This window comes from Sabethes cyaneus, chromosome 1 (assembly GCF_943734655.1).
Source record: "Sabethes cyaneus chromosome 1, idSabCyanKW18_F2, whole genome shotgun sequence".
NCBI classification, from domain to species: Eukaryota; Metazoa; Arthropoda; class Insecta; order Diptera; family Culicidae; genus Sabethes; species Sabethes cyaneus.
In genome coordinates this window covers 20,094,935-20,119,860 of record NC_071353.1, presented here as the reverse complement: position 1 = coordinate 20,119,860, position 24,926 = coordinate 20,094,935, and the positions used below count along the sequence as shown (strand labels likewise).

General features: G+C 39.7%; 1 protein-coding gene across 2 annotated transcripts in view; it reads right to left on the bottom strand.

Moving 5' to 3' along the window:
• Nucleotides 1-24,926, bottom strand: part of LOC128732781 (ABC transporter G family member 23) — a 77,875-nt gene that overhangs the window by 31,966 nt on the left and 20,983 nt on the right. For both annotated transcript variants that reach the window (XM_053826155.1, XM_053826156.1), the window contains exon 2: nucleotides 21,448-21,842. In XM_053826155.1, the coding sequence (XP_053682130.1) occupies nucleotides 21,448-21,458 (11 nt within the window). In that variant the 5' untranslated portion in view covers nucleotides 21,459-21,842. The remainder of the gene's footprint in view (nucleotides 1-21,447; nucleotides 21,843-24,926) is intronic.

Sequence of the window (24,926 nt, the reverse complement as noted above, 5' to 3'; positions counted from 1 at the left end):
TATTCAAATGTCAACACAGCTTGCGAGTTTGTTTCGAATTTATCATTTGTTTATAAGACGTGGTAATCATGGACGTAAAAAGGGAATTTGTGTTAAGTCTGTTTTTGAACCTGGCTTTTCGACCTGGCCTTCCCCAAACCTGGTCGTAAGCGCACTGTAAGGACAAATTCCCAGAAACCAGATCAGCAGTCTGGACGTAAAATGGCTAAGAAGCTGGGAATTTCGCAGTCAACCTTGAAGAATATTTAAAAAAATGATCTTTGATTGATTCCATCAACGGGTGCACGGTATGATTGAAAAGCAGAAGATTGCAAGAGTCGAAAGATTTCGGCAGCTGTTCAAGCGGCAATTCTGTTTTTGGACGAAACAATGTTTCTGCTACAGGATTACCATTTGGAAGAACCATTTGCTTCCCATCGTCAAAGAACACTACAAGGATGCACCATACTGCTTCCAATAACATTCTGCACCGTCTCACCAGGCGAAAGCTACACAGGCTCGACGGATTTGACTGTGAATACTTTCAAACAATGTTTGGAGAAGATTTGATATGATAAATATGAGTTCGCAGAGCAATTCGAGAAATCCTTAAATTGTAAAAGCTTACCATCATTAATTATTTCAATCAAACTAGTTTCTGTTTAATTTTTATGTTTAAAACAAGTGAAAAATGATGGTCCAAGCTCTAACAAATCCAACAGATTAATTCTGCTAGACTTTCAAGCCTGGCCATTAATGCCACTACAATAACTATGAATACGAATAAGCAAAAATGATTTCGGAATATCAAACGAAGTTTTTACATTAATTAAATAGACATAAAATCGAATTAATTTCAGCGACAACACGCTAAAAATCATCCAGAATAACCGGTACATTAACAGTGTTTCCAAGGTCTTGTGGAGTTCATGACGAAAAGTGTAGAAATCAACAGAACAGTCAGCAGCTGCATGTCTGTGATTGAGAGCTGACACTCAAAATTGTGTAAAAATATGAATAAACGAAAAGCTATTTATTCGCACGTCTCGTCCAGGATTTTCGCCACATCCGGTTTCTGCGCTACATATGTGCCAGCTACCAGGCGCGTCCATTGCCCTCGTTCAAGGCCTGACAAACCAGAACTTAAATATTCATAGCTAACTACCCACCACTCAGGCCAGCAGCAGCATCATAACGGACAAGGTTCCCACCTTATTCGCGCATCGAGCTCTTTTCGACTGTCATATTCCGTATCGCACCTGAGAACTGCCGCAAGAGCCTACTGCGATGCGAGCTTTTTAGCATATTGGATTAAATAATCCAACCCTTCTGGGTGGTAAAATGGCGGAACGGGCACGAGAGCGGTTTACCACCTGGTCGTACGATTGTGTCACACGGTCGTCGTCGTCGTCGTCGGTATTCGGACTATGCGCGCCCATCATTTTAGTCCGCGCGTCGCCCCGTCGTCGTCGCAATATTGGTCATTCAAGTCTCCTCACCATTCAACAACCATCATCGCCTTACGAAGACCTTGAAAACTGTCGAAAAGAAACAACTGGACCGGACCGACTGGTTTTTCGAAGTTTCACTCACCTCGTTGCGTTGCGTTGCGTTGCGTTGCGGTGTGATCGTCGGTCGTGGTGATGTGCCGGATTCGGCACATTGCTATACAATTTGGTCTTTTTCTCGCCTGTGGTCTGTTTCAGTTTTTTTTTGTTTCATCCACAAAACCGGCCCCACCGGAGCAATAGGAGAGCAGGCGAAATCACATGCTCATCCCCCACAGCAGCATCTGCTCACGCCGGAGAAAATTTGCATCCGGTCAACTTGGTCGACTTGGACAAGAATAACAGCGCTGCTAAGCGGTTGGAGGACGACTAATGCTTGACCAAGATTTTATTTCAGATTTCATTTCAATTGAACAGAAACCGTGGAGGAATAATAACTACGATTATTGTATCATCACGAAATCTGTGTTACCTCATGAAAGTATCCTAAGACCGCCCAAATGTTGAACTCGGAAAAATACTGCTTGATTCTTTTCGAGCAACATCGAACAGAGTGACGCACAAGGTACAACAATCATTGAGAAGCAGATCTGGTTTATTGATGACCGATAAATTTAAGTCACCAAGTTTTCTTGTTGGGACCTTGGATCACTACGACCAGTTCTTTGATCTATTGTGCTGAAGTTACCAAGTTACTTACGTAGGTCATTCTCTTATTATAGTCTTATTAGCCTAAATCAGACTGCTGGCAGTCTAATGAAACGCAGTGGTGTAACGCTAAGCCGTAGCGTGACATTGTGTTGCCCTTGGCGAAAACCCGATTTAGCACTACCTGGTTTCTCTGGTTTTGTAACATATTTTGGAACAAATTTGGACTAGATTCTGAACCAGATTTTGGATCACATTTTTTATCAGATTTTGGACCACTTTCAGGTCCGAAACCAGATTTTGGACCCGGACCAAATTCTGGACATGGACCAGATTTGAGTCCACGTTTTCTTTCATCTTATTTCGAACTAGATTTGTATGAAATTTTAGACAAGATTCTAAACCAGGTCATAAACCAAATTTGGGACCACATTTTTTATGTTTTGGACCGGATATGGACCTAAAGCGGATTTTGGGACACACACAGTTTTTTGACCAATTTTTAAACCACCGTCCAGATTTTAGATCAGGTTTTGAACCAGATTCCGGACCTGGGCCACATTTTATATCAATTTTCGTTTCCGTTTTCGGAACAGATGTGGACTATAGATTCTGGACCAAATTTTGATCAGATTTTTGACCAGATTTTTGGCCGGATTTTGGATTAGTTTTTGGTTCCAGATTCCAGACCTGCACATTCAGGACCTGCATCAGATTCTGAACCAGATTTTGGAGCTCATTTTTATCAGGTTCGAACCAGCTTTAGAATAAGAGTTTAAGACACATTTTTGATCACATTTTGGACATCATTTTTGATCAAATTTTGGATCAGATTCTGGACCTGGATCACATTCAACAGTGGTTTGAAATGCGAAAAACGCGAACCTTAGCGTTTTCAAAGGGAAAACGTGAAAAAAGCTACACTATTATTGGAAAAGTTGCTGTATATCATTAAAGTGAACTTTTGATAGGAATAAATTTTTGGTTAATCCACCTTAAAGGGAGATAAAAACATTTTTTTTTTTCAATTTATTCGAAAAAACAAAATATGTTCTTCGGCAAACTTATAGAAAATTAAATTTAGAGAAATTTTATCGAAGATACTTTGGCCACAGAGAATAGACATTCATCTTGAACCCGCAACGTGTGTAAAAGCTCTGCGGCCATTTTGAAAGTATGTGGTAATGCTGCCGTTACGTGGCGCTCACATCACTAACAGAATGGGCTTTGCTTGATAATGTCTGTCAATTCATATCAAAGCTTTCGTCGTATTTTCACCAAAACATTTAATATAGTTGCTACAGCAACTGACGTAATGTTTACCCAGTCCATCGCACTTAAAATAAAGGTAAACATTTATCAAAAATAGCAATATTTGACTAATTCAATTTAAATCCTGGATTTTGATTACGAATTTGAACAATGAACGATCAATTGGCATACAGGCCGCTATTTTAGCGGCCGCCATCTCCGGGATCAATTAATCAAAGCCAAACGCTCCACCACCGGCGGCCTTCGATGAAGTGGTAAAAGTTTTCTGGTGCTCAAAGGTGAAAAGTTCACTTCTAGTACCACCGCGGTGGGGTCATGCTGCGTGTAACGATGAAATGGTACAATCCAATGCGAAAAAACGCCTATTAGCCATACTTATAAAAATAAAGGAAAAATTGAACTGCAATTTGGTTTCGGGTTTCCATCTTTAGCCGTGTTCAACAAATAACATAAACAAAATCGATTCGTTGCTACAACCGTTGCTAGGTTGCTAGAGTAACTAACATTAGAGTTGCCAGTATTTCGAATATGTAGAAAATGACAAGAATATATAATAAATTTGACAACGCGGATGTCGGACAACTGGCGCACCCTAAGAAAGATGTCGCTACTGTGTTGTTTAAAAGCTTACACACCATTTGCGTAATATTTTATATGAACATAATCGTCTGTTCTTTGTGCTTTGGCTCTATCTCTTCAAACAAACGACCTACAGTATATTTTGTATGAACAACACCTACAAACTAAAAAAATACACTTTACTCTTTTTAATGATATTTTGAAGGCCCACTATGTTCTAGAAAGTTGCTTATATTTTAAAAACACACCATTTTGCTGAATATGTCATAATAATATCTTGCAGTTTTATGACTTTTTTGATGAAAAATAGTGCTTTTTCATACCACAATATCTCGGAAAGTGGTCAATAGTTGTAGAAAAGATGATAAACAAATGAAAGGGTAACATTTTATCTTCCCCACCCTGGTAAATTCATTAGTATCCCTTAGTTTCTTCAGGGCAAAATCGCCTCTCGAAAATTGTCATTTTCAACATCTTATCGATATTTTTTTATCATGGCATTGCAAGACTGCTCGATGTATTCACTTACTATTTACAATAGCTCTTTTTTGAGTGAACTCTAGTGAGAGTAGATTAACAAGAGAGCTAACAACAGTTCTAGGTCTCTTTTTCATCATGAATATTCAAATGTTTTGCAAAAGCGTGTGCGCACAATAGTGAATAATTAGCGTATTGCGGACTACCAACAGGGATTTGTTAGAAACCGATCGACGGTCTCCAATCTGATGAGTTTCGCAAGTAATCTTTCAAAACGCATAGAAAAATGCCAACAAATAGATGCAATATACATAGACTTTTCCAAGGCTTTCGACAAGGTCCCGCACCTGCTTGCAATCGAGAAAATGAAGCGCACAGGCGTACCTGATTGGATTAGTAATTGGTTGTTATCGTATTCAACAGGCCGCACTGCTTTTGTGGATCTAAACGGCACCAAATCGTACTGTTTTGACATCCCTTCTGGGGTCCCTCAGGGCAGCATTTTAGAACCATTAATGTTTGTACTTTTTGTAAACGATCTCTGTGATAGCCTGAAGTCGGAAAAATTATTATACGTCGATGATTTGAAAATCTTTCGCACTATCACCGCTTCTCCCGACCGCGATGCTCTACAACGCGACGTGAATATCCTTCTCCATTGATTGGTGCCATATCAACGGTATGGAGGTAAACGTAACTGAATGTAGCGTTATCACTTTCTCTCGCCAGCGTAATCCTGTACATTTCACATATGCCATGAACGGAAGCGAATTAAACGTACCAGCTCTGTCAAAGATTTGGGTGTGCTGTTAAGTGTACAGCAAGTTAATGTTCGATGAACACGTCAGTACAATAACGTCTAAAGCATATGCTGTGCTTGGATTTATTCAACGGAACGCTTCGGATTTCAGCGATACCTATGCTTTAAAAACGCTCTTCTGCTCTCTAGTCCGCAGTATTTTGGAATATGCAGCACCAGTGGTGGCACCGTACCAAACAGATTAAAGATTAAAAAAATGAAGGCGTCCATCGTTCTTTTATCGCTTGCCATGGCAGGACCCTCTACGGCTTTCAGCTTATGAAAATAGATGTCGTTTGATAAAACTGAATACTGAGACTAGTCATATACGACCTTTTAACGGGAAATATCGACAATAATGATCTCTTGGAAGAAATCAATATACAAATGCCCCGTCGAACTCTCAGGTATCGGACGCTCCTATGAACTCCGACTCATCGAACCCGATATAGGCAAAATAATCCCTTACATTTATGCTGTAAACTGATTAATGAAGTGAATCACGTGTTCGACTTTAATATTAGTAAATCTAGTTTTAAGAATGTGATTCAAAATTTAAATTGGCTCACCTAGAATTAGTCTGTACTGCACCCCTGTGTGCCAAAGACTGTAGAATAAATAAATAAATAAATAAATAAATTCTGGATCTGAACTAGATCTTGGAGCTGCATCAGATTCTAAACCAGATTTTGGGTCACCTTTTTATCAGACTTGGACCAGATTTTGGATACGTTGGACCACAGTTTTGATAAAATTTTGGACCAGATTCTGTACCTATACCTTGCCCTAATTCTGGATCTTATTTTTTATCAGATTTTAAACCAAATTTTGAAACAAACTTTGGTCCAGATTCTGGAACTGAACCAGACGATGAGCCAGTTTTTGGGCCACATCTTTAATCATATTTTAAACCACCAAACAGATTTTGAATCAGGTTTTGAACCAGATTCTAGACCTGGACCGTATTTTGAACCGGATCTAGATCGCAGACCATTTTTTATTAGATTTTAATCGTATTTTGGACCTGATTCTGGACCTTCATTAGATTCTGGTACAGATTTTGGAACACATGTTTATCAGACATGGATCAGGTTTTGGATAATATTTTGGACCACATTGTTGATTGGATTTTGTTTTGGACCACATTTTTTATCAGATTTTGGACCTGGAGCAGATTTTAGGCCACATTTTTAATCAGATTTTGAATCGGATTTTGAGCTAGATTCTGGGCCTGAACCATATTTTGGAAGTGGAAGTATATCGTAGACATTTTTTACCAAATTTTGTTCCGGATTTTGGAACAGATTTAAACTAGATTGTGGACCATGTTTTGAATCACATATCAGATTTTTTATCCAATTTTGGATTATACTTTGGACCCGGATTCTAGACCAGATTTAAACTACATTTTTATCAGATTTGGATAATATTTTGGACCACATTTTTTATCACATTTTGAATCACCATCTGGACCTGGACCAGATTTTGAACCTTGCCCCGATTCTGGACCACCATTTTTATCATATCAGATCATATCAGATTGATTCAAATTTGGGTCCAGATTCTGGAACTGGACCACAATATAAACTAGATTTTGGGCCACATTTTTGATCAGATTTTGAACCAGTTTGTGGACCTAGACTATATCGTGGACCACACTTTTTATCATATTTTGTTCCAGATTTTTCAACAGATTTGGACTAGACCAAGAGTATTAGACCATGTATTAGAACACAATTTTTCTCAAATTTAGGAACAGATTTTGTACCCATATTCTGGACCTGGACCTGCTATATCTATATCCTGGACCTCTATTCGCTATGACGACGCCGCAGTGGAGACACCTTCATTGGTTTTAAGTTTGCGTGAGCAGAATAGCGATTTGTTAAAGAGTGCAAAGGACAGAAATATGTCGGAAATAATTTTCACGCATTCAGCTACGGGCAGTTCTGTAAGTGGAAAAGAGGCCGTGCGGTGCCGTCATAGCGAATATCCAGTACTCCGCTACACTCTGAGGTTCAGGCCGTTTTTGGCGTCCCCTAGAGATGGTGCCCTTGGCGGGGGCCAGTCTGGCCAACTACACGCTACGGCGCTGATTGGAAATCATGTGTTGGAGCGGACGGAAGTTGTAAAAGGCTTTATAATGTACTTAGGCTCGAAGCTTACGTTCAGATGGAAGCAGGTATCAATGGTTGACAATGCTAATCGGCAACTCGGGTTTATGTTTAAGATAGGCCAAAAACTTGATGACCCTCGCTGCCTCCGGTCGCTGTACTATGCATTATTTAGGTCAAGGTCCCAACTTGAATCTTTCGCTATTATTTGGTCCCCGTATCATATGAATTGGATCCGTGCATCGTATCGAAAATATTCAGCGGAAGTTTGTGTTGTTACGCCTTGAGGCTGTGCTGCCGGGTAAGGATGAGCTAAACAAAGCCCCTCTCGAGGACTGCTGGAATAGCGTTAAAGTAGCCATCAACGGCGCAGCGGAAGGTGCCATTGGGTTCGCTGAGAGAGTCGTAACGACTGGTTCGACGAGGAATGCCAAAGGATGTTAGATGAGAAGAATGCAGCGCGGGCGTCGATGCTGCAGCAGGGGACCCGACAAAACGTTGAACGATAAAGACAGAAACGAAGACAGCTAACCCCCTTTCTCCGGGATAAGAAGCACCGCCTGCTACTAAAAGTTCGATAACAGACACTGAGGAGGCCTGAAAGTCGTAGGCGAAATACGTGTCTGTCAAGAATAAAATATACATAGTAGAATTAAATTGGATGAGTGCTCAGGGCTTCAACCGATCCTTTTTTCCTACCGCAGTCACACCACCGCGCATTCAAATTCACACCGTCTGTTCAGTGGTGGAATACGAACGCTATGCATGACGCCACTAGCAGCTTGCTCAGTTCTTCCTCCGTTTTGAACGGTAGAACGAATGCATTTTAAACTTTTTTACCATTTTCGTTTCGAACAAGTTGCCTTTACTGTTTGGAGCGGACTCCGTCCAATACAAACGAACATTTTGCTTGCGTCGGAACGACGTCCCGGTGATAAACTATTACTGTGAGCAGCCGATTTGGAGACAAAAAGAGAAGCGAAAAAATACGTCATCTTATGCTTCCGGTCAGTTTGCAGTCAGTTGACTTTCCTTGAGAGGCCGCGTGAATTATAAGATGGCAGCAGCGCAAGCGGCAGATTGACTGGATTCAAAAAACAGTCAAATGATCGTTCGAAAAGCGCAGGTTGAATGCGGAAAGCGTACGAATTCACGGAGTCACATTCAACTTGCGATCCCTGTTGAAGCCCTGGTCGTGCTTACTACGGACTCCGCAAGACCCTAAGGTAAGCTGATAAGCTGTACCCCTGTATCAAATGTATCATGTACAAAACACTAATAAGACCGCACAGTGGGGCGACTCCATACAAATGCTGGCCAAGCAAAAAAATCTATTTAAATCAAGGATAATATGTGGTTCTTAGGTAATTTTGGGGTGCTGAGCCCGAATTTCAGGTTTATTTTGCATTAAAACGTAAATTTTTTGTGTTAGGGAGAATTTTCAACTATTTTTCAAGTATTTTTTAAGTATAATGACGTATAAGAAATGAGGGTCATTTGGAAAACTATTGCAGATGGATTTTTATATGATAAAATATTATATAAAACAATACAAAGCAAGTATGTGCTTTAATAATTAACACAAAATCCACAAAAATTAAAACTTTTCCCCTTATTAGTTTTCTTACTCTTCTTAATCTCCATCTTCTTTTTCTTCTTCTTCTTCTTCTTCTGCAGAATCACTCGTTTCACGTTTCGTCTTCAATATAGCGTTCTCAGAAAGATTTTTCTAATTACGTTTTTCCGTTTCGAAGAAGCTATAAGCTTTATCCGGAGAAATAAGAAGACAAATAATTCTATCACGATTTGCATTTTCACACTCATTTTTTCATCTAAAATATTGTCTTGTATTTTTATCACTATTTTTAGCATAAGGCAATAACCTTATTTTTGTGAGGGTCAATACCGGTGTTACCTGGGTTCAATTCCCAACCCCGCAGAAGTCACGAATGACCCGAGTTGTTAAAATGACTATAATTAAACAAAAAAAACTCAGTTTTGTGCTTCTTCTGTCATTCGTCCTATCAGCAATATAGTTGTCTAGATTCATTTATGACCGTGAATTCAAATTCTTTGCATTGCAGTGGACGTATTATATGAAGACTTTACCCTGACATAAAGGTTTTTGGTATAGAAACAATAAGTTTCGAATTTTTCTGAAATAATGTGTTCAAGAACTTGCTATAAGAAAATTTCTCAACCTTTTAATTTATTCCATATCTATACCTGTGATTTCAGAACTAATACCAGGATTGGCATAAGATCTTCGAGCTGTATTTCCATCATTACTATCGCTGTATCCTCCAGATTTTCTCCAACCTCTAAAATCTAGTCAATATGCAATATGGACCATACATTCGAAGCAGCTTATCCAACCATGTAAAGGAAATATCCCATAATTAAGATATCCTACGTTTACTTTGAGTGTTTGCATTTTGTCTATATTGTTGAATTCTGATATAGTAGCCTTACAAGCGTAACATCTGTGCTCTGCGCTACTCTGCGCTAAATGAAACTATATCCATTTGAAAGCTCATATTTTATGCAAACTTTTACCGGTAGTGTCAATAGTGGCGAACCTTGGCTTCAAAACTTTTAAGCGTATTTTATGCGAAAATATGGCACTTTTTTAATGAAAATTAAAATTGTGGCGTATTATGATAAAATTACTGCATACTCAATTAATGGGCTTTATTCAGCACTATTTTTTGAAGAACTTTTCCTTAGACACCGTTGAAATCCGAGCTACCATTAGACCTCTAGCAAGTTTTGAAATATTGGGTTATTTTTCAAAAAAAAACGCTAAAACATGCTGAGATAGCATACTTTCAAGATTCATAGAAAATTCAAATTTTGTCATATTGATCTAAAATTTTGGATTTGAACACTTCAATAATCACAGGAAAAATACAACGGAGAGTCGAAATGAACTTTCATTTTTTGGCTGCTGGCCAGCGATTCCCCACTGTGGACCGGTAATCCTCTGCGGGCACGAAACGTGGCCAGTGATCGACGGGGACATGAAAGCACTGGCCGTTTTTGAACGTCGTCGGTGTATGTGAGAACGTATGTATGGAGGAGAAGGATGAACCACGAGTTGGCGTAGCTCTTCGGCGAACCCAGTATCCAGAAAGTTGCTAGAGCTGGAAGGGTACAATGAGCGAGACATGCTGCGAGAAGTTGTAGAATATGTAAAGAGAAACAAATTTGCTGAGGAAACAGTATTTTTTCTCTCTATTATGTGTCACATTCGTATCCAGCTTTTTGCGAGCCATAATATTTGACATTCCAGCAATACATCGCACGTTTTGTTTCCGCATGTTCACGGTAGAACCAAAGGAACGTACGAAAAGAAAACGTGCGATGTATTACTGAAAAGTGAAATATTATGGCTCGTAAAAAGCTGGATACCTTGAGTTAAGTATACCCTCATGTAATTTTATTGGAGTTCAAAGGACGTGCAAATTTGATTAAATTTCCTGTAAAATTTTTTCAGTGTGCAATTCCGTAGGAAATAAGACTTAGGCCGCGATTCGTATTTAAGTCATGTTCCAATAGCGAGAGCGTTTGTGTCTTTCTTCGTTTCGTCCGTTGTTGCTGCTAAACATTCATTCACAAGGGCAGTCCTGTTGTGTCCATTAGCTAGTGCCTATCACATTCCAAGCAAGCACCAACGAAGACTAACGCGGCCGGTTGGTTAGTGCCATGTCGCCACATTTTGACGAACACGCTTTAATTGGGTCTAGGTTAGCAACGTGCGTCTCGTTCCTAACCAGCAAACGGCAGGGCCAAACCGGACAGAAGGCGGCGCCCTCGTGGCTGCGGTGTCTTCGGCGGCGGGTACCTCCTTTCGGTGCCAGTGCCAGTGCTAACGGCCAAGTCAATAAAGGTAATGACTTTTCGCTGCTCACTCTTTCCTATTCGCTTCATTATCGTTCAGCCTCGTCGGCCGTCGCATCACGATGACGGCACGGTGAATGGAAGGATTGACCTTCACGCACGCCGATATGTTTACGTTGTTTGGCGAGAAGAAAAACGTCTTCGGACTTTTCAACTTTTTTAATGGTTGCTAAGTGAAAGGAACACCACGATTGGCAAATTTTGCCGTTAATGAAAACAGTAAATTCTCATTCACCACAAGCAACGTTTTAAAATAAAAGTCCTCACACGTGGCCCTATCACTAGACGGCGGCACCCATTTGTCTGCCGTTTTTGAGATGCTAATTGGGCGCAAATGTATTCCTGATTCCACGCAGCAGGAGGCTTAAAATGTAAGCTGGGTGGCACGCAGTTCGAAAAAGTTTCGGTTTTTATCTCCTCGTCTAGCTTCTGCGCAATATTGAACTTAAGTAATCATAGATTCGCGGAAAAGGCAGTAAAATTTCGAATTTAAAAGCGTTATTGATGGCCAGTCGTAAAAATCTAAGTTTAGCGATGGATTCTTAAGTTCGCCTGGTGGGATAGTAGGAGGCAAAGAATGGACGAATTTTTTAATATGGGCTTGGGTTAATTACCATTTTAATCGATTTTTTTTTGTTTATTTACTTTATGATCTAAGATTCATATCCGCCAATCGACAAGGGCAAGCTTTATGAAACATGGCTTTATAAAATGATTAAGTGGATAAAAGTTGGCAATTTAAAGGTGCGTTCAAAAATCACAAAATCTTGTGCAGGTTTCAAAACCACTACAGTGATATTAATTTTACAACTAAGAAAATTGAATATTGTGTTGACTTCATTATACAACATGATTGTAGATAATTGACAACATTTATGTTTGAACTGATCAATAGTGATAGCATTACAAGGAAGCTGCGATAGTTTTGAAACAAGCTATCTTCGAAGGATCGTTGTAAAATTTTATCTAATTTCCGAATCTTAGGTTAATAAACCGGTTTTATTGGTCAACCATCAATCATAACCGGCTAGAATCTGTCGTGGTGACATTGATTGAAACTTGTTTCGCTGAGTTCAAAGTTTATCACATTAATCGAAATCGATCAGGTCGATCGCCCCACGAGCTGCCGAAGGTTGACTGGACCGTATTATTTGAGTGTTGAGTGCCCGATGTCATCAACCGGAGGTGATTTGGTTTCACTAATATGTTTCTTTCCGCAAGCAAAGTCAATACATTACTTTTGTTTCGAAGTTTTATCTTCTCTCGGATACACAATGGCTAACTTTTTGGGTCCGCGAAGGGCCTAGTAAACCTGTCCGTAGATAGTTGACGGTGTGCTCCGTCTTAAGTTCTGTAATTTTGTTCATGGTCGAAAATTATGATTTCAAAATAAGCAATCTTCATTGATGCATTTGATGAGCTAGACTAAACAAACATTCTATTCATATGGTAACCTATTTAATGGTTACATAACCAATATAAAACATTGCTAGGGAGAATCGTAAAACTACGGTATGAGCATGCAAAGTTTTATACCCTTCTTTGGGTATATTCAAACGATGATTTACTCAATGCACTCGATCGCATGCTTAATGGTAATAAAACAGCTGGGTATAATTTTTGACGTAGGACTACTTTTTAACGCAGGGTGTCATGTCTTCACCATGCAGTTTAAATGGGAGGAAAGCCGAAGGAAGACAAATGAAGACATTTTTCCTTGGTTCGTGAACACTTTTCAAAAAATCACCTGGCATCCCTGCCAGGAAGGCAAATGTTCACATAAGCGAAAAGCGACTAACAGACGTTCAAAAGGCAACAAAAAGATGGTAACAAGACGACACCAGAAGGCGACACAGTAGACACAGTACACATAACAAGATTAAAGATGTAAAATTAAAGACAAATACCGAAAAAATTAAACGACCAAAAACGAAAGATGGGAAACAACGATAAAAGGCGGAAAAACAAAGATGAAAGATCAAGAACGAATGTCGAATCTTGAACTGAATGGTTACAAAAAAGTATTACTTTTTTAAAAAAAAAGTTGCAAATGAAGCATAAATGTATGTTAAACTTTTATTAAAACTACAATAGGACTGAATGTTGCTCCTTGTGAATTTTGAAAGGAACTTATAACCCTCGTTTGGTGACAAAAAAACTTCGGATTTTTTCAGCAAAATCTGACATCGCTGAGTGACCAGGGATTTTTCGATCTTTTTGACACAATTTTGATTCATTTGACAATACTGTCTCAACCAAGCAAAATTCCAAAATATTATGTATATGGGGTATTTGTAGAACTACTTGTTATCTACAATATTGCTGAAAAAGTTTTGCTATCTATTTTGTATTTAAGGTGCTACAATGCTTTATTTGGTTACCAACGAGGACAAAGGTCCAGCATATGACATTTGATTTATCTAGTTCTTTCTAATAATCTAAGGAAGGAAGACACCCCTTCAGCTTCGCAAATAAAAGCGTCAGACACCGGCCCATCTTTGCTTTGGCTTAGTCATCGTCGAGTCCAACTGCACTTTCTAACCTGTTCTAACAACGGTGTGAAGGCTAGCGGCTAGAGGTCAAACCTAATCGGCCGAAACTAATGAGCTGCGTAATTCGCAGGCATCAGTAGGTAGGTACGGGTTGTGTCTGTTTTGTTTTGTTCTGCCCGTTGATCCGTGTCAGTATATAAAGATTCGAACGGAACGGAACGAGTTCGGCTGGTGTGTTTCCGATTTCAGAACAGTTGTTACAAAGACGGAAGTGAAACCGGTATTTTTTCTCTATCTTGAACCGATTCGACAGGAATTGAGATCAAAACCTTGCGATAAGCCTCCGAATTCCGGAAGATGTTGGTGACATTTAACGATTGATACTGTTGATGGCCACTCTCTGCGTCCACCGAAGGCACTGACTGACAGACGATCCATCATGTCACCAAAGACCAAACTAATAGCCTTTGCGTATTGATTGTAAATCTTCCAGTCTTGTACTTTTTCTAGCGAGTGGAATACACAATTGGAGCCGGCTGACAGACAGACATTGACATATAGCAACGCTGGGTTCATTGCTCTTCGGATTGAAGCGATTGAACACCCATTCGGCGGTGGTTTGGTGAGTTCGACCAGGCAAAGGTGAGTATGAGTAATGATGGAAAATCTGCGCTCGCGGCTCACTGGCACATGACGGTAGCTGGAAAGTAGGCGTTCGCTACCAACAACAGAAAAGAAGGCAAAGCTGTGACCTACTTCTTCGAAGGTCAATCGATTTCAGTTTCATTTGGTTCGTCTGTGGTTGGATTTCTTTTTTTTATGCATACCATCTTCATCCAACTGCAACGAACCGGGTGCTATTCACGCATACAACCTGAAGCTATAATTAATCGATGTTGTTGTTTGATTGGTTTGACTGAAAGGCTGCATAAGCCTTTTTGTGAAAATCGCAATGCATTGTCCTTATTGTGCTATATCACGACTTGAAATGGGATACCTCAGGTTTAGCAGCTAAAGGACGTTTCTTGTAAAAATTCAGAGACAGAAATTTGTGAGTCAAGACCTGTTGCTCCAAATCTTGTTCGATTGTATGCAGTCAGTAATCCTTCAACGTTAGAAACATAAAAAAAGACTCAAAACAATACGCCGATTGGTTGATACTCTTGTATCGAAACATTTTAAAAGCAGCTATGCCACATTCACGATCTATTTTAATCACTGGCAGGACATTCTTTGGTATTTGCATGAATTTGCATTTTCAACGGAGAAGCTTCGTGGACTAGTCATACTTAATGACCGTGAAAAAAAGGCCTCTGCCCGTTCACACAGGAATGTAACACGGATATAAAGTTTCGTCACCCAAACCCCCAGAACCCGAATCTTTTCGATTTTTTTGGAAATTACTTATTACAGACTAACAGACATAACACTGTCACTGTCCCATTCTTAACGTGCTGTAACACTTTTTTCAAATTTAATGTTGGTTGGTTTGGTAATAGGCCGTATGAATAAAAGAGTTAGAGCAAATTCTCCCATGCGATTTAAACGGGAAAAGCAAAGTAAACTGTTTTATTCGCTCTTTTTCTCTCCCATTTTCCCACCTTTTTGGTTACGATTTTCCTTTCCTTTTTCCTTTTTTTCATGTTTTCCCTACCGTTTTTCTCTTTTTTCTGTTTTGTTATCACACCGTTTCTCTTTTGTTATTCCTTTCCTCTCTCATTGTTCCTTTTCTTTTCTTTTCCTGTTCCGTTAATCGCTCTTTTCAGTCCTAATTTACTTAATTGTTCTTTTTTCTGACCCGGTTTTCGTATCTTTTTCTTAATTTTTCCAGGTTTTCAGGCCCGTCTTTCCATACCTCGTTTTTTGTTATTTTTTGTCTCATTTGTTCGTCGGTTTTCTTTTTATCTCCTATTCAATTCAGTTTTTCATATTCACCTGTTCAGTTCTTCTTATTATGGTCTACTTATTTCCCTTTCGGTCGAGTGCTAGTCATCTTTTCCATTTTATCCCTTTCGTTTTCCGCTTTAATATTCTCTGCATTTTTTCTTTTTCTGTTCCGGTTCTCGTTTCTCCATTTTCCTGCTCCCGAATTTTCTCTATTTCTGTTCCGCATTTTCTATCTCGATTTTGTTCCATTTCTATTTGGTTTGCCTTCATTTCCTTCTTCTTTTTCCTCGTTTCCTTTATTATTGTTCTTGATTACTACTTTTCTCTAATTTTCTTCTTTTCACGTCCGTTCTTTGATTTTTTTTCTCCAGTCTCCTCTGATTTTGCCTCGTTTTTCCTGTTTTTCTCTCGTTTCATCTTATTTTCTCTTGCTGTGTGTCTAGTTTTCCCTCCCATTCTGTCACGTTTTCTGAATTTTATATCAGTTTTTTTTGTTTTCTCTCTTGTGTGTTTCTGGTTTTTCTACCACGTTTGTCCAGTTTTTGTCGCGATCCTTTCCGTTATTTCTCCAGTCTCATTTTTTTCTACAACCTCAAACCGAAAGAAAACCAAAAGATAAAGAGGCAAAATGGGAGGGAAAATCGAGAACTCGCTAAGAGAAAAAAGATGGAACGGGAAAGAAAAAAAGGGAAAACGAGCCTAAAAAAGAGGAGAATGGAAAGAAAAAACGAATGAGCGGATATGAAAAGAAGAAAATAAGAAAAATAATAAAGAAAACGAGGAACCCGAATATAACATGATGACAAACTGCAGAAAATGACAAAAAATCGAACAAAAGAGGAGAAAATCGCGGTAGAAAATGAGGAATATAAAAAGTAAAAATACGGGAGCAAGAAAATTGAGAAACGAAAACCGGAAAAGAGGAAAAACAGAGCAGAAAACGAAAAAAAATGGAGATAGTGAAAACGGAAGGGATAAAATGGAAAAGAAGAACAGAAAGTGGCGGAAAGGGAAAAGAGTAGGCTATAAGAAGAAGAGAACAGAACAAGCGAAAACGAAAAACCGGATAGAAAAGGAGATAAAAAAGAGAAAAAACGACGAAAACTGGGACAAAAAAAAACGAGGAACAAGGTTGGAAAAAACGGTCCCGAAAACATGGAAAACGGAAGAAAAAAGACGAATACCGGAGCAGAAAAGAGAAAAACAAAAAAATCAGGATTGAGAAGAGCAAATAAGGAGACAGGAAAAATAAAGACACAGAACAATGAAAAAGTAAAGAGGGGGAAGGAAACCAAAAGGAAAACGAAGAATATCAAATAAGAAAAGAAAAACCCGATAGAGGAAACGAGAAAAATGGGTCGAACGGGATGAAAAAGTTGGGTAAAAAACGGGAAAATGACACGGAATATAACCAAAAAAAACAGGAAAAACTGACTGAAGGAAAATGTAAAAGGGGATACAAAAAAAACCTGGCGAACAAAGAGAAAAAAGAGCAAAAAATAAAATAAACATGACAAAGCAGAAAAAAAAGGTATCAAGTGAACAAGAGAAAAAAAATGGAACAAACAATGATGAAAAATGAGAACGAAATTAGACAAAAAGAGTTACAAAAAAGCTAAACCTGACTACGAAACTAGTAAAAAAAAGAGAAAAGATTGAAAACGGAAAAGAAAATAACAAAAAAACAAGGGAAAATAAAGGAAAACAGGACAGAAAATAAGGTACAATGGGACAAGAAACGAAGTAACGGAATATGAAATAGGAACTAATGGACAGAAACAAGAGATGCGGTAGAAAAAGAGGAACAATGGAAGGAAAAATATAAGAGCTAAATCCAAAGTCCAAAATCTGCTTTATAATCTGCCCAATTTGAGAATTTGATCCAATACTTGGTACAAAATCTGATAAAAAATGTACTTCAGAATCTGCTCCAGGCTCAAAATCTGGTCCCACCTCTGATCCAAATTCAATTAAAAATGTACTCCTAAATCTGGTCTAGAATCTAGTCCAAAATTGTTTAAAAATTTGTCACAAAATCTGAAACAAACTTAGATAAAAATGTGGTCAATTTAGTCTAGGTCCATAATACGGTCCAGGTTTAAACCCTTATCCAAAATCTGGTTGGTGGCCCAAAATTTGATAAAAGTTGAGGCCCAGAATCAGGACAAGGTCCACAATCTGGTCCAGGTGTAGAATATTGAACAAAACCAAAAATGTGGTCCAAAATATTACTCATAATCTGATTCAAATCTGAACAAAATGTGATCCGCCAGGTCCAAAATATGGTCCAGGTTCAGAATCTGGAACAAAATCTGATCCAAGATCGAGTTGCTGGTTTGAAATCTGACTAAAAACGTGGTTTAAAATTTGATCAAAAATGTGGTCCAAAATCTGTTTTATACTCTGGCCCAACAGAAACTGGATCAAAATCTGATCCAAGATCGAGTTGCTGGTTTAAAATCTGTCCAAAATCTGATTTATAATCTGGCCCAATTTAAGAATCTGGTCTAAAATTTGATCCAAAATCTGCTAAAAAATGTGCCTCAGAATCTGATCCAGGCTCCAAGTCTGGTCCCACGTCTGATCCAAAAACTGAACAAAAATATAATCCAAAACTTGGTCCAAGTTTGGTAAAATTGTGGTCCAAAATTTGGCCTAGAATCTGATGGTTCATTAGGTTCAGATTAGGTTGATTAAAAATGTAGTCCTAAATCTGGTCCACGATGAGAAAATTCTGGGAGCACGGTGCCGGTTGTTTGTTTTCATTCGAACGCTCTGTTTTTCTAGAAATTTGCAGTGTTAAATCATAGTATTTATTGATGCAGTTTGCGCGAATGTACAGTTTAGAGTTTGCTGCTTTCCTGTAGTATGCTGATCATGTCGATTGGCAAGAGATAAGTATACATTTTCAAAGTTAAAGTGGCTTCCAGATGCCAATTATCGAAAATTATTTTCGATATTTATTGACGAATAGTGGTTTCATTTGACATGTAGTTGGCGCTACGGTAGAAATTATGCTTTTGTGCTTCAAAATTAAATTGGTCTAGAAGAATTTAGCAATTATGACTTTGTTTAACTTTTAACTTTATGACTGTATTATGTATTATGTATTATGTATTATGACTTTTTTAACTTTGTTTAATGGAAATGTTTAATGGAAGTATGGATATGTGAAAATATCCATGCGGGGCTGATTGTTTATGAAGGCGACCTCGGAATGTACGTGTATATCCAGGCATTCTAGAAATGGGTCGCTGGATGAACAATAGAGCTATCACCTTCCATCTCCAGGACTAAAATTATTTGCATTTACAGAAACCAACTTGTGGATGCAAGTAATTTTTTTACATAAAAGCGCTGCCGGTCAGCGGGCGATGGATTGTAACACACACACACACAGTCCTAAATCTGGTCCACGATCTAGTCCAAATCTGTTTAAAAATTTGTGACAAAATCTGGAACAAACTTAGATAAAAATGTGGTCAATCTAGTTTAGGTCCAAAATCTGGTTGGTGGCCCAAAATCTGATAAAAGTTGAGGTCCAGAATCGGGACAAAGGCCACAAGCTGGTCCAGGTCCAGAATCTCGCCCGAAATTTGATCAAAAATGTGGTCCAAAATCTGTTCCAAATCTGATAAAAATGTGATCCAAAATCAGATCTAGAATCCGATGCAGCTCCAAGATCTTGTTCAGGTCCAGAATCTAATCCAAAATTTGATAAAAAATGAGATCTAAAATCTTATTTAATATCTGGCCCAAATCTGATAAGAATTTGGTTCAAAATGTGGTCAAGAATCTGATGCAGGTCGAGATTGTGGTCCAGCACAGGCCCAGAATCTGAGTCTAAAATCTAATCCAAAGTCTGAGTTCGAAACCTGATTAAAAGTTTGGTTCAAAATTTAGTCCAGAATCTAGTCCAAATCTGTTCCAAAATCTCAAAATATGGTCCAGGTACGGAATTTAACTCAAAACCTGATCCAAAATTTGATCGGAGGCTTTAAAACTGATGAAAAAAAACTGTGGCCCAAAATCTGTGGCTTCAGATTCAAAATCTGATAAAAAAAAAATTCCAATTGGTCCCAAATCTGATCCAGACTCCGTTGTTATGAAATTTGGAACAAAATCGGATAAAAAGTATGGCCTAGAATTTAGTGCAGGTTCAGAATCTGAGTGGCTAAATCGGGTCTTCGGCAAGGGCGCAGCAATGTCCCAATGGTCAGCAAAGTCTGGTCTTGGCACGCTAGTGCTTGTTACGATCGATAAATCAGGGATTTGAGTAAGTATATTATTATGCCAATGCCCCCAACAAAGGAGAAAAAACATATTACTATGAGTGCATTCAAAATGATACTGATAAATGATACACTTAATCGCTCGCCAAAATTTCCTATTTCAACAGATTAATTGGAAGCACAGACAAACAGACACAACGCGCAAATTGGCGCAATTGCACATTTGATTTCACCAACGTTGGAGCTTGGCAAATTTAATCTTCCAGCTAATTGTATTTCTGTTAATCGGTCTTGTACTACGGTGATCCCCACCACTACAGGCGCAAATGTTAGTATTTTCGAACGAAACAATCACAAATTTCATAATTTCTTTTTAATAGTGTACAAAACAAGTGTTAATAGTGATTTATTTTGTGCCATTGTGTATTTTTATTTGACGATAATTCTACAAGAATATCCATTAAACTTGACATCTCATAATAAGTATTGTCCAGGTCTAAACTGTGCCATTATTTGCTACAACACTGTTAAAAAAGAAACCACCAATTGGGATAATTTGCATTCAAACAAAGTAGGCTAAATTTCTCTGCTGCTTCTATCGCCTAGCATAGTATCCCGCAATCGTTTTCTACTTCTAAAGCTATAGTACCTAATGTCTCTTAAACAATTTCCACTTCCTAAGTAAGGTCAAAAAAGAAACCTCAATCCATTGTCCGAATCCAATCCAGTACGTTGAGTACTCTTACCTCCGGAAAGGTCAAGCAGTACAGAGTCCACTCCACTCTGCTGTGCCGATTTCACCTTGATCGTAAGCGTTCGCAATCGGCTTTAGTGAATTGCAACGCAAAAAAAACTTCCATACATTCTCAATGGGAGCGCAACGGCACAACACAAGTGTGTACTATGGAGCAAAAAAAAAAGGAAAAAAGAAAAACGGGAGGCCAATCCGCGTGAAACCCCAAACCACTCGCGGACGAGTCAAACACCACGTCCGGCGTCTTGTCCTCACCACACCGTGATCGTCTCGAGCGTGATTGAAGCCCAAAATATCGCAAATCAACCCAACACCCGTACGCTATGCAGAATGTAATTAGACGTGCTACTTGGAGTTAATGTCCGCCCTGACTGACGTCAGCCGCGGGGTTGTACTTTACGTTTTGGCAACTTTGAAACCGAGTTATGAATAATAGGAGGCATAAACGTCGGCGTGACGTAAAAGTTCTGTATCAACCAACATCCAACTTCAAACCAAAAAGTGACCGAGGGTTCGTTAGGCTGGAGGGTTTTTATCGAGTGGGCGCTTTTGACGTCAGTGCGTGATTGGCAAAGTATTGTTTACTTTGGCTGATTATTGGTGCCAGACGACCAGACTGAAGAAGCTGCTGAACAGATTCACACAGAGCTGCAGTGATTTTACCACTGGTTCAGTGAAATCAGAATTGACGGTCAGATTTCATCTTGGATAAAGATGAGCCCACCCGAATCCGTGAGCTGTCACGTCCGAATAGACTATAATTCATTCATTCAAACAAACTATGGACACTTCTTGAAAATACTTACGTTATCAACATCTTGTCATGTATTGCAGGCACGTGTTGTCACCGTCTTTGAGCGTGTGTGTGGTCTCCGCTGTCCGATACACCCGAGCGCGTTTCGTTCCGCGGAGCTCGGATGACCCCCAAAAAAATCAAAGGTAAACAGCAAACACCAAACCGGCCACAACCGTTTTGTCGTCAGCCAACGGAGTTGGCCCAAGGTTCGTGCACTGTGTGTGCTTGTTTGGTACTCAAGTCACTGCCGTCGACGTCACTTTTATTTTTGTCTTGTTTTTTTTTTCTTCACTTCGCTGCACTGAACTTGAATCCGAAGGCGGGAAAATAAATATCACTATCACTAAGAAACTATCACTACTCTAAGTATTCTTCGTTGACATTGGCACGTGCAGTACGTGTGAACTGAAAATATTAACAATTAATAATAAGTTGACTTTCACACTAAATTGGGCTGAATAAATTTTCCGGTGGTTATTTTTACGTCACTTTTCGGATGATATTCTCGGGAAGATCTCGCACGCTACACGCACCGATCGCAAACTGATAATCACGACTTTTGCTTCTTCGATGGCAGGTAATAACACTTCTGTTCTCGGTCGCGGTTCCAGCGAGAATACCTGTTCGCAGTTACCTTGATTCTAGTTGCACAACACACCAGTCAGTCAAGCGCGTTCTAAGAGAAACAACATGAGCAAGCCGTGCCTGTGCGCGCTGTGCCTGGCAGAGAAAAGGACTGCGAGAAGAAAAACCAACGAGAGAGAGAGAGCGTGCGTTTATGTGTGTATCGGAGTCGGAGAGGAAACGAGCAGGAATCCAGTGAAGGACAGTTCTTGTCTTGTCGAACACATGGCGCGGCAACTCTCTAACTGCATACTAATCACAGCATTTAAATCTCATTACGAACGATCGGTGCGATCGAAGCAGGCGTGTTGTTTTGCGAAACCCTGTCGTCTGACATCACACACTTCTGGGTTCCGTTTCACTGTTTGCTGCTGCGCTGTTCCTGTTAGTCAGAATGATCAGACAGAAAAGGCGTGCGAAGAGGTCCGGTTCAAACGGTTCAAACAACACCCGATGGATGGACTCGTATTAAATTCGTTTTGTTTTCTTGGTGAGTGATTATGATACATAACCTCAAACATTTGTTAATTTGACATGTTTTCTAGGAGAAGTACCTGCGATTATTTCAACCCTGTTACCAGTAGCGAGTGGAAATGTCTGTCAAACCAAACGGCATTGCAATCTCGATTGGAACTAGTTTTTATTGTCGCTTTTCCTCTTGTGTCGCAGTGAGTGTTGATCGCGATCAAGTTATATAGTAGCATACCGGTTGATCTTGAATGTAGACTTTGTACTCGTTCGACGTCTTCGCGCCCAATAGTTAACTTTTTTTCTCTCTTGTAACCGGACGAACTAAATTCTAATAAGCTTCTTTACCATGACCTTAGCAGTCACTTCCCTAGCAATGCAAGCAAACCAATACCAAAACAAAAAAACCTTCAGCACAAATTTTCCACGTCCGGAGATGGGCAGTCAACCACGACTCAAAAGCAATCAATAGTAACGACCTTCCCACGAGTTCGTGTAGAAACAACAATTCACCGAATGGACGCTTGTGAGCGAAAGCGTTGCTTACCGGTAAGTTCCGTCAGTATAGGAGTCCTACTCATAACCCGCTGATTTGCCTTTGAATTGATTTGCCTGAATCAAACAAAGCCGACTTAATAATAGCGGAACCTTTTCCCAGCAGCGTAGCGTTGGGTTTTCCCTCACGATTCAGCCTAGTACCCTCGGAGGCAGCGTGTGGCGATGAATAATTGCACACTAAGTGGAAAATTCGTTCACCGATTTGTTGGTGTCGAAAGCGAACCTGGTAGATCGCTCCAAGCTCCAAGACTCCCTCGCGTGCCAAGAACGCTCCATTCGGTTTGCCTTAAGTACTGAGTGGCATGTGTATGTGATGTTTTCATACCCACTCTTTGCAGCCAAGGTAAACGTTGAAAATTAGATTCCATTTGCAGTCGGCTTTTTTTTTTGTAGACGTCGATTCCGGTCGGGGTCGAGCTTTCGTGGTAGTGAAACCGCTCGAAATTACCGCACCGAAGAGTGGTCTAAGAATAGTAAACTTGGAGCTGGAAATTCCAAGCCGATCGACACTACGCCATCAGCCACGCGTTGAACTGAACCTGCAATTGGTGTTCATAATATCTGAATAGTGATCAGCTTGCAATCGTGCGATCGTTGAAGATTCGAGTAAACCGATTTCTCATCGTCTTTTGTTTCGTAATAGTTACCCAGATTTTGAATGCATTTTGCCGGTAACCGATCAGATACAGAATCATCGACCGAACTGCTCTAGAGCGTGGCTGGCAGTCGGCATCGACGGGAATTCCCAGTGCCAGTATCATGCTACTTGGGTTGGTTTTCTAATCATGTGAAAACTATCTTTGGTTTTCTTCAATACGGTTATGCAAAAAAAAACTATTGCCGAATGCTGCTAATCTCGTTCACACGTGCTGATAACCTGCACTCGAAGGGTAGCCTTCTGTCTGCGGTGAACTACGGTTTTGTTAATGACTTTATTGGATGGGAAAAATTGATGAAATTTTGGGTAACACTAGTTTAGAGTGTAATATTTACATGTGCATAATTTCGTCACAATCTGTCAAGTGGTTATCGAGCTGAGGTAGATTCCAAACAGGAAGTGTTTCGACAAAACATTGTGGACGCGGTCTTGAAAAATGCAGACCAGTTGCACTGGTGAATCGCGAAACAGTTGGGAATGGACCATTCGGGACTGTGTCCAGTGTAGTAAAATTGTTCAAAAAGACCCATACGACCCAGCGGCGAGCTGGCAGCAGACTTCATGATGGTAATGAAGGTAAGAAATTACCTCTGGCACAATATGAACCTTACCCTGACCCTAGGAGGGTCAATTTTTCCGTCTGGTTCGTCCAGCAGACAATGAAGCGGGCATTGGTTCGTGTCTTCAAGATAAGAAAGGCGCCTAATCGAACCGATAAACAGAATACGGTGGCCAAATATCGCGTCAGGAAGCTGTACCACTAGTGGTAGGTGCAGCCGAAATCTCTGGCCTGAAGTTTTTCATCGGCAAGTCCTGCCACGTGCCTGAACGTTCCGGAGAAGTTCCAGAACAAGAAAGTCGACCAACTTGCTGCCAAGAAGTACTTGGTATGGCAAGCGATCTGTGGACGCGGCAAATTTAACAATCCGTACATAACGACTGGCACCATCAGCGGCCAAATATATAAAGAAGAATGCATCCTCACCTCGCCGGAATTTCGCCCAATAGAAAAATTCTGGGTAATTAGGAAGGGCAAGCTTCGCAAAACGGAGAAGGTCTTCAAAAACGATCAGGATTTGAAAAAAAGAGTGGACGAAAGTGTGTAAGAAAGATGGCCCAAGTGTTGCCCACAGGATTTGATGGGTATCGATAAGCCCAAGGTGCGGGCATTTAGCCTAGGA